The sequence below is a fragment of the Phacochoerus africanus genome, chromosome 15 (genome assembly GCF_016906955.1).
Source record: "Phacochoerus africanus isolate WHEZ1 chromosome 15, ROS_Pafr_v1, whole genome shotgun sequence".
Taxonomy (NCBI): domain Eukaryota; kingdom Metazoa; phylum Chordata; class Mammalia; order Artiodactyla; family Suidae; genus Phacochoerus; species Phacochoerus africanus.
In genome coordinates this window covers 129,326,419-129,343,643 of record NC_062558.1, presented here as the reverse complement: position 1 = coordinate 129,343,643, position 17,225 = coordinate 129,326,419, and the positions used below count along the sequence as shown (strand labels likewise).

The window sequence follows — 17,225 nt, the reverse complement described above, 5'->3', positions numbered from 1 at the left end:
GGCCTTGCTCAGTGAGTTAAGGATCTGGCTCTTGCCAAAGCTGTCGTGTAGGTTGCAGACGCGGCTTAGATCTAGTGTTGCTCTGGCTGTGGTGTAGGCCAACAGCTCCATCTCCAATTCGACCCCTAGCCTGGGAACTTCCATATACCCTGGGTATGGCCCTAAAAAGGACAAAAAAGTAAAAAGAAAAGAAAACTAGAGATTAAGAAAATGGTGAAACTGGAGTTCCCACTGTGGTGCAGTGGATTAAGAATCTGACTGCAGCAGCTTGTGGTGCTGTGGAGGCACAGTTTCGATATCCAGCCCAGCACAGAGTGGCTTAGGTCGAAGCTGTGGCTCAGATTCAATCCCTGGCCCAGACACTTCCATATGCCATGGGTGCAGCCATAAAAATAAAAAAAATTAAAAAAAGACAATGGTGAAATCGCTGTCAAATCATACCATGAATTTGAGCTAAAACTGCAATCTACACCAAAGCTCCGGCAACACCAGATCCTTACCCCACTGCACCAGGCCAGGCCAGGCCAAGGAACAAACCTGCACCTCTACAGAGACAAGCCAGATAGATAACCCACAGTGCCACAGAAGGAACTCCCTCTATATTTAAAATTTTAAAAATAATGGTTAAAGTCATATATAGTTTCATCATCAAAGTCAACACCTTAGTAACAAAATAGGAACAATTTGCTAGTAATAACAACTTGCGATGAAAATAGTCTAAACTTTAGAGAAACAGGTACTGAACATAAAGCAGTAAAAATCCATTTGATCTATGGACCAAAAAAAAACCGACCATTTCTTATGGAAAATATCAAGTATATAAAAAAGTAGAGAGAAAGATAAAATGAATTCCGCCATCTCCATCACTCAGCTTCAGCAATTATCAACACCTAGCCCTCCTTGGTTCATAAGGGGGAGGAGTGCCCCCACCCATTATTTTTAAGCAAATCCCTTTTAAATTGAAGTCAACAGGAAAAATTTTAAAAGTGAACTGAGGAGTTCCGGTCATGGCTCAGTGGTTAACAAACCTGACTAGTATCCATGAGGATGTGGGTTCGATCCCTGGCCCCGATCGGTGGGTTAAGGATCCGGCATGTTTGTGGCTGTGGTGTAGGCCAGTAGCTACAGCTCCAATTCAACCCCTAGCCTGGGAACCTCCATATGCCTCCGTGTGGCCCTAAAAAGACAAAAGACAAAAAAGAAGTGAATTGAAATTATAAGTCAGCACTTTCTATACTGCTACCAGATAAAAGCCAGAGATTAGGAATTCTCTTGTGGCAAAGTGGATTAAGGATCTGTCATTGTAACCGCAGAGGCTTGGGTTGCTGCCGTGGCACAGGTTCCAACCCTGGCCCAGGAACCTCCACAAGCCAAGAGTTTGTGTCGTGTGGGGTGGGGTGGTGGAGTGTCAGAGTTTAACTCAAACTTGATTCAGAGTACCTTCAAGAAGGACAAAGATACCCGGGCACTTAGATATTGCTTTGAAAGTTTAAAAATCACATTAGAAATGAGTACAAGGGGGAGTTCCCGTCATGGTGCAGTGGAAACGAATCTGACTAGGAACCACGAGGTTTCAGGTTCAATCCCTGGCCTTGCTCAGGGGGTTAAGGATCGGGTATTGCCATGAGCTGTGGTGTAGGTTGCAGACGCAGCTCAGATCCCGAATTGCTGTGGCTCTGGCGTAGGCCGTCGGCTACAGCTCTGATTAGACCCCTAGCCTGGGAACCTCCATATGCCAAGGGAGAAGCCTTAGAAAAGACAAAAAGACAAAAAAAAAAAAGAAAAGAAAAGAAAGAAATGAGTACAGAGGGAGTTCCTGTTGTGGCTCAGCAGTAATGAACACAAGTATCCATGAGGATGAGGGTTCAATCCTTGGCCTCGATCAGTGAGCTAAGGATCTGGTGTAGGTCGCAGACAGGGCTGGAATCCTGAGTTGCTGTGCCTGCAGCTCTGATTTGATCCCTAGATGGAGGAACTTCCATATGCAGCATGGTGCGGCCCTAAGGAAGAAAGAAAGAAAAGAAAAGAGTACAGGAAGCTGTTCCCAGATAAAAGCACTCCTTTGATAGAATGAAAAATAATCTGCGACATTTCACATTTCCATCAATTTTGCTAAATCCAAGCAATGTTCTTGTGCACTAGGGTTCAGGGTATGTACAAATCTCAAGGGAGTACTTTTTCAAGGGACAGTGGTACACGGGAAACCCACATTAGTTCATTCAAGAAACCCCGTGCTCATTGTTGCAGTCCAATGGTTGCTTCAAATACCCACTCCTGAACCACTGCACACGGCTCCAGCACACATTCCGGGCTGCCCAAGGATCCCAACGCACTTCCCTATTAATTAATTCCTCAAAATTAACTGGGATTCCACCCAATGTGATTATGTAGACAGCTGAGCACGACCTCCATCATAGGATGCAGGTGCTCTCCACCGGTAGGAGCTGGGGATCTGGGGCTAAACTGCAAGCGTCCCAGTCCTGGGTCGGCCACTTCCTAGAGTGCGTTCGTGCGCAAATGACACTCTGGGCCTCCATCTGCTCCATAAAGTGGGCGTCAAACAGTATCCAGACCCCCTGGAGCCGAGGTGAGAGTTAAAGTTAAACGGGAGACAATCCATGCATAACGCGCAGGCACCCCGGGCCAGCTCTTGGCTGCCTCGTCCTGACTCGCTCGATCACATGATCGGAGACAGCCGGGCGCCAGACTAGCAGTCACGCGTGGCTTCCCCTGGATCCGAGGGACCCAAACCCTGCTGCCTCACAGACCCTCGGGCCGAAAGCTGCTCTCGGCCTAGTCCGGGCCCGGCCTGCGCAGCTGGGTCACCCTCCACGTTCTGGTCCAGGAGGAGCTCCATCCCGGAACTTAGGAGGCCTCCGGGGTCCCCCGCCCCGTCGCCGGCTCTAGGCAGTCCCCACCCAAGGGTACGGGAGCTCGGGCCCAGGGAGGCAGGCCCGGGCCCCGGCGCGGAGGAGGCCGGGCCCCGCAGCCGCCAGCCCAGGCCCAATAAGGAGGGGGCCGCGCCCTCCCCACCGCAGGCCGCGCGGGGGGCCGCGGGAGTAAGGGCTGCCGCAGGCCCAGGCGGAGATGGAATTGGGTGCGGGCCTGCGGGGCAGGGCGCCTGCGTCCTCACCGATCAGCCCGACTCCGAGCATCAGCTGCGGGTCGGTAGCCTCAGCAGCAGCCATCTTCCGCCGCAGCGCGCCGCTCCCGGCTCACAGGCCCCGCCCCCGAACGGCCCCACCCTCCCACGGGCCCCACCCCGTAGGCTCCCGCTCCGCCTCCCTCCTCCTGGCCCCGCCCCGCCCTTCCGCACTATCTTCCGCTCCACTCGCCTTCCTGAATTTTTCCAATCCAGATTTTCATCAGGCTCCTCCTCAGCCCACTCCAATCTTCGCTCTTCTCAGGATTTCCTCATTCTACCTCTGCCCTCTAGTCTGGCTCAAAAGAGGCGTTTGGGAGTTCCCGTAGTGGCTTAGCAGAAAGGAATCTGATTGGTACCATGAGGATGCAGGTTCCAACCCTGACCTCCACTCACTGGGTTAAGGATTGGCATTGCCTTGAGCTGTGGTGTAGCTTGCGGCTACAACTCTGATTAGATCCCTGGCCTGAGAACCTCTGTATGTCATCTATATGCGGCCCGAAAAAGACGAAAAAGAAAGAAAAAGAAAAGAAAATATGTTAAATCCCAAAGATTCTAGATATCCTGTCTTTTCTACTTCACCAAGGTCATTTGCTGAATCTTAAAGACATATACTTAGCCCAAAATACGTAATAATTTTCTGTAGTATTTGGGTTAAACTAAGCATTTTCCATTAAATTAGCAAGAATCAGTAACAGTTGATTTCCTTTGCTCAGTGTGCTAACATTTGCAAAAGAGACAGTGGCATGGGCTAAAGGCTGGGAGGATGGGTACAGACATAACCACAGCAGAGGTTTTTTTTTTTTTGTTTCTTTAAGGGCCGCACATGCTGCCTATGGAGGTTCCCAGGCTAGGGGGTGAACTGGAGCTGCAGCTGCCGGCCTACATCACAGCCACAGCAACTTGGGATTTGAGAGGAGTCTCTGACCTACACCACAGCTCATGGCAATGCTGGATCCTTAACCCATTCAGCAAGGCCAGGGATCGAACCTACATCCTCATGGATCGTAGCCAGGTTCATTAATCGCTGAGCCACGAAGGGAACTCCTCACAGCAGAGTTCTTGCCTTTGACCACCTTACAACAGATGGGACAATAGAACAGGGGAGAGGGGAAATTCCTGAGCAGGTTAAGGATCAGGTGCTGCTCTGGCACAGGTCACAGCTGCAGCTCAGATTCCATCCCTAGTCCAGGAACTTCCATATGCCGAGGGAGTGGCCAAAAAAGGGGGGGGGAGGGTAGGGAACATATAACTTCTGGGATGTCAGATGTAGAGATCCAAAGGCAAAAAGTCTCAGAGGTGGAACAGGATGACAGCAACCGTGGCATTGCTTCCATTTGGTCCTGGTCATGGGCGGGGACCCAGAGCAGGCACTCTAAGTACTTCCTCTAAGAATGGGTTAGGGACAGTCCCTGTGGCCAAGGCCCATTGGTGCCACCTTAGTCTCTGGCACATTCTGGAGGCATTCCGAAAATAAACGAGGATGTAGATGATGAGGAATAGACATTAAGCAAAGGATTTGAGGGAGATGGTGGTGAGTACAGGGAGGAAAGGGGAAAAGCAGGCTGTGGCCAGATTTGGCTGGAGTGGGACATGGGGCTGGGGCGGGGGAGAGGTTATCTCTGGGATGGTGGGAGGATGACTGGAATTGACGCCTTCCTCCCTCCCCTTTCACCCCCAGGCGCCATCAGACCTGCCAAACAGGTTCTCCAGAGTTAAGAGGAAGAAGCAAAAGGTGGAGAGAGGGGAGGCACCCCAACTTTTGGCAATAAGATCGACTGCTACACTGTTACAGGCGGCAGGAGCTGGGTGTGGAAACAAACTTGAGTTCTAATCCCAGCTCTGTGGCTGTGAAACCTCACTTACCATTGTCTGTCTTCTCTGGGCTTGTTTGCTTAGTAATCAAATGGAGCTAATCATACTTAACTCTGTGCCTGTCCTAATAAGGGCTGGACCAAGAAAAATATTTACCCTAATGTTATCAATAAGAGTAGCCTTATCAATAAACGAACCACTGGGCAGCTGGAGTCATGGTAGATTGGGCATTTAGAAAGTTTCTCCCCTCCCCTCTTCTTTGGTAGCGCATGTGCATGTGGCAGTTTCTGGGCCAGGAATAGAACCCACGCATACTACAACAGCATCTCTGCTGCAGTGGCAGCTCAGAAACCTTAGCCTGCTGCTGCCACAAGAAAACTCTCTCTTTATCTCTTTGACTGAGTATTAGTTAAAAAGAGTGCAGCCAAAACTGTAACCGAAGGAGACTTTATGCTTCCAGAAACATCTCAAGGAAAAGTATTCCAAGCAAAGGTAGTAGCTGTGGAATTGGGCTCTAAGGGACAGAGTGGAGAGATTCAACCAGGTAGCATGTAAGTTATTTTCCCAGAATATGGAGACACCAAAGTAGTTCTAAACAAAAAGGATTAATTTTTTAGAGATGGTGGCATTCTTGAAAAGTATGTAGACTGCAATAAATCACTGCCGAAACAGCATCAGTGAAGCTGCCCATTCCACTGAAGTTCTGAGATATTTCATCACGTGAATAATTTCCATGTCTCTCTTTTATGATAAACTAATGCTACCCTCCCATAAAAGAATAGACTTGTGTAGGGGGTCCCCAAGACCACCCCAGATTTGATGATTCTTGTAATCCTGTAAGGGGGAACTCACAGGATTCAGCATACAGCTGTACTCATGGCTATGACTCATTAGAGCTGGAGGGTACAAAGCCACAGCGCAAAGGGAAAGGCACGGGGGCGATGTTCACAGGAAAGTAAGCTCCAGCTTCCAAGAGTCCTCTTGTGAGGTCACAGAGGATGCACTTAATTCCTCCAGCGACAAGTTGTGGCAGCACATGTGAAAGATTGTTAACCAGGGAAGCTCCTTAGAGACGCAAGGGTTTTATTGAGGGCTGGTCACGTAGGTACCTTCCGCCCAGCGCAGAGCAAACTTCCATACTCTCACTAGGAAACAGGTGTTCAGCATAAGCCCCATTGTGTATGTGAGTAGTTTAGGCCCAGATGGTCATTCTCATCAATTCTGGAATTCATAGGAGTGCTCCTGACATCCAAGTTCCCAGACACCAGCCAAGGGACTACCTTCCCAGCAGGCTTTTCTAAGGGTGCAGTCTTGGCTGGCTTCATCTGGTTTGCACGGCCTGCTGGCTCCTTGCTCCCCCACAAAAAAGAGTAAGAAGTTGCTGGCACTGTTGTGGATTTGGAAAATGCTCAAAATGCCTGGGCATGTCGATAAGGGACACCAACATTTCCCACAGATATTCCAATGTCCAGGAATGCCTCTTCTTTTCATCTGTTTCCATGACTGGATTTAATCAGAGATTAGGCATGTGCCAGCCAAGAGCTTCTTTGGGGTGGCAGCTCTTTGAAGGGATTCCAGGCCTCTTTGGGGATTGGAAAGGCACCTCTGCAAGGGGGTTCAGTCAACTGTCCTGACACTCTATCCTGATGGTTAACTGGTTTCCACCCTATTCAAGACTTCCAGAACATTCCCAAGAGGAATTCATCCTTCTTGTGTTCTCTGGTTCAGGATGCTGATGTTGGAGCCTGAGTAGATCCTAGGCCCCAAGAAACCCAGATTTGGACTGTGTCGCATTAAAAAAAATAGTTTAGTAAGAAAAATGAAATTAAAATTAATTCTGGGGAGTTCCCATTGTGGCTCAGTGGGTTAGGTACTCAACTAGTATCCATGAGGATGCGGGTTCAATTCCTGACCCTGCTCAGTGGGTTAAGAATCTGGAGTGGTGTGAGCTATTGGTGTAGGTTGCAGACTCCAGTTCAGATCCCACGTTGCTGTGGCTGTGGTGTAGGCCAGCAGCTGCAGCTCTGATTCAACCCCTAGGCTGCAGGTTTGGCCCTAAAAAGCAAAATAATAATAATAATAATAATAATAATTCTGGGAGTTCCCTGGTGGCTCAGGGTGTTAAGGATCTAGCGTTGTCACTGCTGTGTCATGGGGTCATTTCCACATACCATGGGCATGGGCCAAAGATCAAATAAACCAAAAAAATTCAAAAATAAAAAATAAAAAGTCTACAGATAATAATTTCTGGAGAGGATGTAGAGCAAAGGGAACCCACCTACACTGTTGGTGGGAATGTAAATTGGTGCAGTCACTATGTAGAACAGTATGGAGGTTCCTTAAAAAACTAAAAATAGGGCTACCATATGAACCTGCAATCCCACTCCTGGGTCTATATTCAGAGAAAACTCTTAGTACGAAAAGATACATGCACCCCCCCGCCCCCAATGTTCATAGCAGCCTTATTTAACAACAGCCAAGACAAGGAAGCAATGTATGTGTCCACCAGCAGACAAGTTGATAAAGATGTGGCAAATATACACAATGGACGATTGCTCAGCCATAAAAAGAATGAAATAATGCCATTTGCAGCAAAATGGATGGACCTAGACATGATCCTATTAAGTGAGGTCGGAAAGAGAAAGAGAAATATTATATGTCACTTATATGTAGAATATTAAAAAACGTTATAAATGAACTTATTTACAAAACACGAAGAAACTCACAGACATAGAAGACAAACATATGGTTCCCAAAGGAGACAGCAAGGGAGTGGAGTGGGGGCTGGAGGAGATAGCTTAGGAGTTTTGGATTAAGACACACACACTGCTGTATACAAGACAACAAGGGCTTACAACAGGGAACTAAATTCAGTGTCTTGTAATAACATGTAGCGGGGGAGGTCCCGTCATGGCTCAGTGGTTAACGAATCTGACTAGGAACCATGAGGCTGTGGGCCTCGCTCAGGGGGTTAAGGTTCTGGCCTTGCCGTGAGCTGTGGTGTAGGTCAAAGACACAGCTCAGATCCCGAGTTGCTGTGGCTCTGGCGTAGGACAGCAGCTACAGCTCCAATTAGACCCCGATCCTGGGAACCTCCATATGCCGTGGGTGTGGCCCTAAAAAGACAAAAAAAAAAAAAAGATATATATGTATATATAAAATGAAAAGAATATATATATATAATGTATATGTTATGTATATAATATATATACCTGAATCACTTTGCTGTATAACTGAAACACTACACTGTAAATTATATTTCAATTAAAAAAAAGTGGTTAAAAGAACAAAAAAAAAAAAACGTCAACAGGAGTTTCTGTCGTGGCTCAGCGGTTAACAATCCCAAATAGCGTCCTCGAGGATATGGGTTTGACCCCTGGCCTTGCTCAGTGGGTTAAGGATCTGGCGTGGCCGTGAGCTGTGGTGTAGGTCGCAGATGCAGCTTGGATCCTGTGTTGCTGTGGCTGTGGTGCAGGACACCAGTTACAGCTCTGACTGGCCCCCTAGCCTGGGAATCTGCATATACCATGAGTAGGGCCCTAAAAAGACAAAAAACAAAACAAAAAAACAAAACAAAAAAAACCATTGGCAACAACAAAAAACCAAATAATTCTTCTTGTTACCTTCACCTTCTCTCCTTCCCTTCCATCACCCTTTTCCAATGCCTCCATTCTCCCTGTCTCTCTTATTTCAGTGCTTTCCTACTTGAATCTCACACCCAACTTCTCCAGCTGTCCTCCCGATTACTTCATGTATTGAATGAAATATAAGTGGATAAAATGGGGAAGGAAAAGGGGAAATGTTTATTAGTCAACATCAGAATGGGTTTGCACATGAGGGCGCAAAAAGAGGCCATGAATATTTCAAGGGCTGATTATTTTATCTGTCTTGTATGTGTACACACGGAAATGATTTCTAGAGAGATTATGTCAGGGACTGTGCTAACAAGACCACATGTAGGATCTCATCTAAACCTCACAACACAACAACCTCATCCTGTTTATTCCACAGATGAGAAAACTGAGGCTTGGAGCGATTCCTTGCCCAACGTCAAGTAAATAGCAAAGCTGGAATTGGAAGCCAGAACTGACTCCAAATCCGGCATGCTCACAGGAAGCACTGAGGTATTTATAATCCTAGTTCTCTAGGAAATGAAACATACCTCTAATTCTTTTTTTTCCCCTCTTTCTCTCTCTCTCTCTTTTTTTTTTTGGTCACGCCTGCAGCATGCAGAAGTTCCTGAGCCAGGGATCAAACCCGTGTCACAGCAGCCATCCAAGCCACAGCAGTGATGTCAGATCCTTAACCTGCTGCAACACCAGGGAATTCCAAACATACCCCTAGTTCTGAAAACACCAATGTGGAGTTCAGCAACATGTCTCAGAGTTTCAACTCTCATGAGGCTCTCGCCCAAACTGACTACATTTATGTAGTTACACCTTACACAGTCTTGTCCTTTTTCTCCATTGAGCTGTACTTTAATTTTTGCTTCCTGCAAAGACTCCATCGTTTGAAGAAAAATGGATTTTTTTTTTCCTCTATGAGTCATTAAGAGAAAACTGCTAAGGTCTCTGTATTAGTTTTCTCTTGCTATGTAACAGGTTACCACAAATGGCAGCTTAAAACAATTCCCTTTTCTTAGCTCTCAGGTCTGTAGGCCCCTGTGACTGAATCTCTGATCAGGGTTTTGCCAGGCTGAAGTCCAGGTGATGGCCAGGTTGCATTCCTTTCTTTCTTTTTATCTTTGTTTCTTTTGTCTCTATTTTTTTTCAGGGCCACGCCCATGGCATAAGGAGGTTCCCAGGTCCAATTAGAGCTGTAGCTGCCAGCCCACACCACAGCCACAGCAACGCAGGATCCGAGGCATCTCTGTGACCCACACCATAGCTCATGGCAATGTCAGATCCTTAACCCACTGAGCAAGGCCAGGGATTGAACCCATGTCCTTATGGATAACCGGCCTGGTTCGTTAACTGCTGAGCCATGACAGGAACTCCCAGGTTGCAATCCTTTCTAAGCTCATCCAAGTTGTTGACAGAATTCAGTTGTAGGACCAAGACCTCTGCTCACTGGTTGGCCCCAGGGTGGGGATGGGGGTTCTGCTCTCAGCTCCAAGAGGCTACCATGCCAGTGTTCTGCCATGTGGCTCCCTCCATATACCCTCTCATGCTTTGATTCTCTTACCTCCTCTGCCTCTGACCTCCAGACCCAGATTTAAAGGGCTCATGTGAATAGTTAGGCCCACCAGAGAGTCTCTCCTTTTCTTAAAGTCAAGTGTAACATATAACATAACCTAATCACAGGAATGATACACCATCATATTTGTAGTTCCATGTATTAAAAAGGATGCATAGAGAAAACCACGACTTGCAAAGACACATGTACTCCAATGTTCATTGCAGCACTATTTACAATAGCCAAAACATGGAAACAACCTAAATGTTCATTGACAGAGGAGTGGATCAAGAAGATGTGGTACATATATACAATGGAATATTACTCAGCCATTAAAAAGAATGAAATACCGGCATTTTTAGCAACATGGATGGACCTAGAAATTATCATGCTAAGTGAAGTCAGCCATACAATGAGACACCAACATCAAATGCTTTCACTGATATGTGGAATCTGAAAAAAGTACAGACTGAACTTCTTTGCAGAATAGATGCTGACTCACAGACATTGGAAAACTTATGGTCTCCAGAGGAGACAGTTTGGGGGGGGTGGGGGATGTGCCTGGGCTGTGTGATGGAAATCCTGTGAAATCAGATTGTTAATGATCATTATACAACTACAGATGTGATAAATTCATTTGAGTAAAAAAAAAAAAAAAAAAGGATGCATACAGGAGTTTCCGTCGTGGTGCAGCGGAAATGAACCTAACTAGAAACCATGAAGCTGTGGGTTCAATCCCTGGCCTCAATCAGTGGGTTAAGAATCTGGTGTTGCTGTGAGCTGTGGTGTAGGTCGCAGATGCAGCTTGGATCTGGCATTGCTGCGGCTGTGATGTAGGCCAGGAGCTGTAGCTCCAATTCGACCCTAGCCTGGGAACCTCCATATACCATGGGTGCAGCCCTACAAAAGCAAAAGCAAAAGCAAAAGCAAAAGCAAAAAAAAAAAAAAAAGATGCATATACAACAGAGAAGGGGGCTTGGAGGACATCTTAGAAGTCTTCTTCCACAGTCTCCATTGCTTTATTTCTTCACATGTCACACATTTACGAAATCTCTGTCCTGTGCCAGGCAAAGTTCTAGGAGTTGGAGATACGATGGTGGACAAGACAAACGTGGCCTTTGAAAGTTTACAGTAAGACTGATAGTAACCAAGAAAACTAAGACAACTCCCAGCTAGTGCTGGATGCTCTGCTGAGAATTAAAACAGGCTGGTCTTTCTATGTGAACGGGTGGTCAGGAAAGGGCGCACAGAGGAGGGGCTATTTTAGCAGTTCCCTGAGCAGATAACACAGGGCAGAGGTCCATGTGAAGACCGTCTAATATCCAGAAACTCGAGATGAAAGCCCACACGTTCCAGGGCTCCTTCTAATCATGTTTAACACATTTCCCAGAGAAGCCTCTTTTCAAACCACACCCTAAACCACAATGCACCGGGTCTTACTCACTCTGCTTCCTTGGCTGTCATTGGTTTGTGTAGTTTTGGGCATAAACTCCTAAATTCCCAAGCAGGAGTTGGGTTTCAGGGCATGCCAACAGTGGCATGTGTGAGCATGTGTGCCAATTTCCACAAACAAGCCACTCTTTTTCCCTTCACCCTTCTTCCAGAGTTCCGGCAGAATAGTAATTAAAGACTCTTGAGTGTGAGATGCATTTTTTCCCAATAAATAACAAATATTGCTAGGCCACGTTACTTCTAAAAACACACTCAACTGAATCTGCATTCCAATGTTCCTCCTTTAACTATGCAGGACCCAAAGGTTCAGTGAGAACTGTCCGGCATAGGCACAGGGCACCCCACATGTGCCCTTAGTATTACCACTGGTTAAAAGATTTCCAACCCCAGTTGGACACTTTTGTGATTAGAAATGCGAGGCTGTGCAGTTTTGGACCTTGTTTGTTATTGTGCAGTTGGAACCAACATGGTGCTCTGAAACAGACACTGAGTAAACACTTTCTGCGGGTGACTGTGAACTGGGCACCATCCATACACAAAGATGGACAGGCCAGTCACTGCTTTCAAGGGACTTTCAGGGTCACAGAGGAGACCATGCAGACGAGCAATTACAATATAGGAGGCTTGCATCAATAGTCATTTATTTAATAAATGCGTATTGAATGCTTATTCTGTGTAAGGCATTGTTATTGGTGCCAGAGAGTAACAGGTGGAAAAAAACAGACAAAAATCCATGCCCTCATCAAACCTATATTCTAGAGGGGTAAGCAATAAAGAAATAAACTCATAGAATGTATTGGGGATCAGATGCTGATAAATAAATGCTGTGGTGGAAAATACAGACGAGAAGGGTGATGGGAAGTTTGGGAAGAAGGGATGTTATTACTACTCTAAAGATGTGAGGAGGACGTGGGGATGACAGCAGCGAAATGGAAGTACAACTGATGACTGGACTGCAGCTCCCAGTCAGGCAGCAGGGTTGTTCAAGTTGGGATCCCACGGTAGAATTAACCACAGGAGGTGGTGGCCAGAAAGGGGGCTTGACATCAAGATTTAGGAACCAGAGTTCCCACTGTGGCTTAGTGGAAACCAACCTACTTAAGATCCATGAAGGTATGGGTTCCATCCCTGACATTGCTCAGTGTGTTAAGGATCTGGCATTGCTGAGAGCTGTGGCGTAGGTCGCAGATGGGCTTGGATCTGGGGTGGCCCCTGTGGAGGGAAAAAAATGATTTGGGAACTGCGATAGTTAGTATGACAAGGTCTAGTGTGAGGGTTAATGACCATGGCCTGTGGGTTAAATTTGACCTGTTGCCTGTGCTTATACAACCTTGAGCTAAAAATGGTTATTTGTTTGTTTGTTTGCTTTTTCCCATGGCATATGGAGGTTTCCAGGCTAGGGGTCTAATTGAAGCTGTAGCCGCCAGCCCAGCCACAGCCACAGCCACAGCAATACCAGATTTGAACCCTGCCTGCAACCTACACCACAACTCACGGCAATGCCAGATCCTTAACCCACTTCGTGAGGCCAGGGATTGAACCCACAACCTCATGGTTCCTAGTCAGATTTCTTTCCACTGCACCACAATGGGAACACCAAGAAAGGTTTTTCACATTTTTAAATATATTAAAAAACAACAACCACCTGTTATCCCTTTAGCAAGAATAGTTGCTCCAAGAATTAAAGACATTGCTCTCTGGCCCGCAAGGCCTAATATAATTACTATCAGGCCCTTTACAGAAAAAGTGTGCCGACTCCTGGTCGAGACTGTAGGGTATCACCATGACCACTTACATGGGTGTAGAGCCCATGATGGTAGGTAGTGTTGGTGAGAGTGACAGGGAGCCATACCCAAGAGTCAAGGAATGAGAGGATATGCCTTGAAATCTGAAGACGCCTGTAGAGAGAAGACTGCGATGTGGAGGAATGACATGTGGTCTAGACTGATGGTGTGAGCATCGAAACTCAGAATTTAAGGGAGGAGGAGAGAGAGAGAGAGGGATGGAGAGGGAGAGAGCAGGAGAAAGCTCAGAAAGTAACTGGCAGGAAGAGTTAGTGGGCCACTGACCCATCTCCAGGCAGAGTGGTTAGAGAAGAACACAGCCACCCCTTGACAGGGTTGCCGGGACAGCAGTGTGCTCAGGGCTAGCCTGGATAACGGAGCTAAAGGTGGCCTGAGCAAAGAGCACAGGCAAAGGGTAGTTAAGTCAGCCCCTGGCTGGCAGGAAAGGCTTTGCAGAGGAAGCCTCTGAGCTGAGGCTTGAAGTATTAGCAGGAGTCAGGCAATGGTGGGTAGGGGATGGAGGGATATATACAAACAGGAAGCATAATATCTTTGAACACTGACCTCAGAAAATTATGAATGAGGAGTTCACTGGTGGCACAGTGGGTTAAGGATCCAGTGTGGTCACTGCCGTTGCTCAGGTTGCTGCTGTGGCAAGGGTTCCATCCCTGGTCACATGCCGTGGGTGTGGCCAAAAAGGAAAAAAAAGAAAAGAAAATCATGAATGTACTCAGCACAGCTGGAGGTTCAGAACCAGTGCAATTAGGAGCTTTGGGTGAAGAACATTATTGTTTCTTCTTTAATATTTGCATGTTGAGGTTTAGGTAAATTGAACACTCCATGCAGATGGGTAGATGCGCTATGACTCAAACAAGACACATTCTAGACTTTAAACTTGTTACCTCCCCATGAGCGTAGAAGTAGGAAATTGTTCTATACAAATGTTTACGTAAGGATTTATTAATTTCTCTCTCCAGCATTTTTTGAGAGCATCCTATCTGTCAGATGCTCTGCCAGCTGCTGGGGATACACCTGGTGAGCAACACCAATAAGGTCCTTTCCTTCTTGGACCTTACAGTCTGCACGTAAGTACATTGAAGTATGGTCCGTGCCAAGACAGGATGTTGTTTTTATTTACTTTTTATTTCTGGCCACCCCCACAGCATATGGAGTTTCCTGGGCCAGGGATGTGGAAGTTCCTGGCCAGGGATCGAACCCTGCGCAGCAGCTGTGGCAAGGCCACTGGATCCTTTAACCGACTATGCCACATGAGAACTTGCAGACCAGATGCTACTGATGCTCAGTGCCTTGGTATCTAATCTGGGGGCCAGGGAAGAATCCTGGCAGAAATGACATTTAATGTGAAGGAGAAACAGGTTGTTGTCAGAGCAAGGAATGGGTGGTGGTGAATTTCCAAGTGTCATGATGGCGTGCCTTGGGTTGCAGGTAGGATAGGACTCTTTAAGGTGCTGAAAAACATTGTGTGTGATGAGAGACAGGCCTGGAGAGATGATGGGGGCCTGGACTGCAGTGGGGTCTCTGTCTCCATGGAGCTTCTGGTGAGTGTTCTAAATCTTCCTCTCTCTGGACTGCAAAATCTGAGAAGGCAGGAACCAAGTCTGTCTTGTTCACTGCTGTGTACATACCCATTGCGTGCTCACCTCCAGAGCTGAAAACATAGTAATGGTTTGTTAATAACAGGTTTTTCTTTTCTTTTTCTTTTTTTTTGGCTGCACCTGCCACATGTGGAAGTTCTCAGGCCAAGGACTGAGTCTGGGCAGAGCAGCAGCTTGAGCTGCTGCAGTGACAATGCCAGATCCTTAACCCACTTCACCACAAAGGATCTCCAATAATAGTTTGTTGAATGAATGTATAACTTCAAAACTTGGTTTACTTCTGAAATTTATTATGTTCACCAATATAAATGCCTTCCTTACAGTATTCTTGGAAACAAAATGATGAAAGTGAAAGCATTTTGTGAATTGTAAGACACCATACTTGTTTTAAAGCTGTAAGATATTATGTTGCAAATATGTATAATAGAGTACTTCAGTTGCGCCCTTAACAACTGTTTTTTTGAGAATCTTATTTATTCCACTCCAGTTGGGAAGGCCCTCCAAAACACTGTATTTGAGAAATTATCCAGTCATCTATAGTACAAAAGTAGCTTGATTAGGGAAAAAAACCTTCATCAGACTGATTACTTCCTTCTGCCACTTCCTCAAGTGGCTTTTAGCATATTCAGGTTGCTTGTTTTCTACTAAGTGAGCATTAATCAACAGCAAGTAATTACGCTTTTCTCCAGGCCCAGAATAGATCCTATCTTGTCCCTCACTGTGTATTCATCTATTTTCACCAGTGAATCATCTTCTCCTTGAAAGCAGGCATCTTGCATCTTTTTAGCCCTGGTATCTAACTTTATGGCTGTTAGCTGGAACTGAATACTTGACAGTTGAACTTAATAGGTAAGGTTTTTGTTTTTTGGGTTTCTTGGTGTGTTTTTAGGGCCACATCTACGGCATATGGAAGTTTCCAGCTTAGGGGCTGAAGCAGAGCTAGAAATGCCGGCCTACACCACAGCCACATCAATGCTAGATCTAAGCCTTGACTGCAACCTACACCACAGCTCACGGCAACACCGGATCCTTAACCCACTGAGTGGGGCCAGGGATTGAGCCATGTCCTCACGGATACTAGTCGGGTTCTTTACCTCTGAGCCACAATGGGAACTCCTTAGTCAGTAAAATTTATCCTGGAAATTGGTATTATACATTTATTCATTCAAAAACATGGTAATAAATAATTTTATCTAATGCACTTAAACGATCATTGGCTAGTATATCATCAAATGCTTCACATGCAGTCTTCTCTTGGTATCTGGTGGTTCCAACCCCCACTACAAATCAAAACATGCAATGTTCAAGTCTTACAGAAAATGGCAGGAGGTCCCCGTTGTGGCTCAGTGGTTAATGAATCCGACGAGGAACCATGAGGTTGCGGGGTCCATCCCTGGCCTTGATCAGCGGGTTAAGGATCCGGTGTTGCCACGAGCTGTGGTGTAGGTTGCAGACGCAGCTCAGATCTGGCATTGCTGTGGCTCTGGCGTAGGCCGGCGGCTACAGCTTTGATTGGACCCCTAGCCTGGGAACCTCCTCCACATGCTGCGGGTGCGGCCCTAGAAAATACAAAAACAAAACAAAACAAACAAAAAAACAAAAAAGAAAATGGCATAGTATTGGCATGTAATCTACATCTGCCTGTATACTTTACCTCTCGATTACTTGTAATACTGAATGCAATGTAAATCTATGTAAATAGTTGCCAGCAACAAATTCAAGTTTTGCTTTTTGGGAATTTCTGGAATTTTTTTCCAAATATTTTCAATTCATGTTTGGTTGAATCTGTGGATGTGGAACCCCATGGGTGTAGAGGGTCAACTGTACTTATTAAATAACTTCAAAGAAAAAAGAATGAAGATGTAGAAATACTGAATTTCATTTTACCTCTGAATATTCTAGTATTTTTATTCTTTCAGGTCTACCAAATAATTGAGTTATAATAATCATTTTACCATTTTCTTTGAGCTATAACAATGGAAAGGTAAGAAAGCTTTCTGGTTGGGAAGCAGAAAGATACTCAGGGCAGGTTTCCTTTTATTTTATTCTGTTAACGTGTCTCTATGGCCTACTGGGTAATTTTCTAGCTATAGCATTTAAAAGCTATATTTGCTCTTATGTTTAGCTTTTTAATTTTGACTTAATTATTATATACACAAACAAGTCTCTTGATCCTGCCCCATAAAACAGTTCCTACAGCTTCTTAGTCCTTATTGCTCAACCCTGCTATTGTTTTTTGAG

At 45.9% G+C, this 17,225-nt stretch overlaps 1 protein-coding gene and 1 pseudogene across 4 annotated transcripts in view; one reads left to right on the top strand and one right to left on the bottom strand.

Annotated features, from left to right (window-relative positions):
- Positions 1 to 17,225, bottom strand: part of DENND10 (DENN domain containing 10) — a 41,261-nt gene that overhangs the window by 21,658 nt on the left and 2,378 nt on the right. For 2 of the 4 annotated variants that reach the window (XM_047761136.1, XM_047761137.1), the window contains exon 1: positions 3,134 to 3,243. Coding sequence is in view for 2 of the 4 variants with exons in the window: in XM_047761134.1 (XP_047617090.1) it covers positions 13,933 to 14,036 (104 nt within the window). In the remaining 2 variants the exon portion in view is untranslated. Of the gene's footprint in view, positions 1 to 3,133; positions 3,244 to 13,932; positions 14,037 to 17,225 lie in introns of those variants that run through there. The other 2 variants (XM_047761134.1, XM_047761135.1) reach the window with 2 other exon arrangements.
- Positions 5,173 to 5,638, top strand: LOC125116201 (10 kDa heat shock protein, mitochondrial-like; annotated as a pseudogene).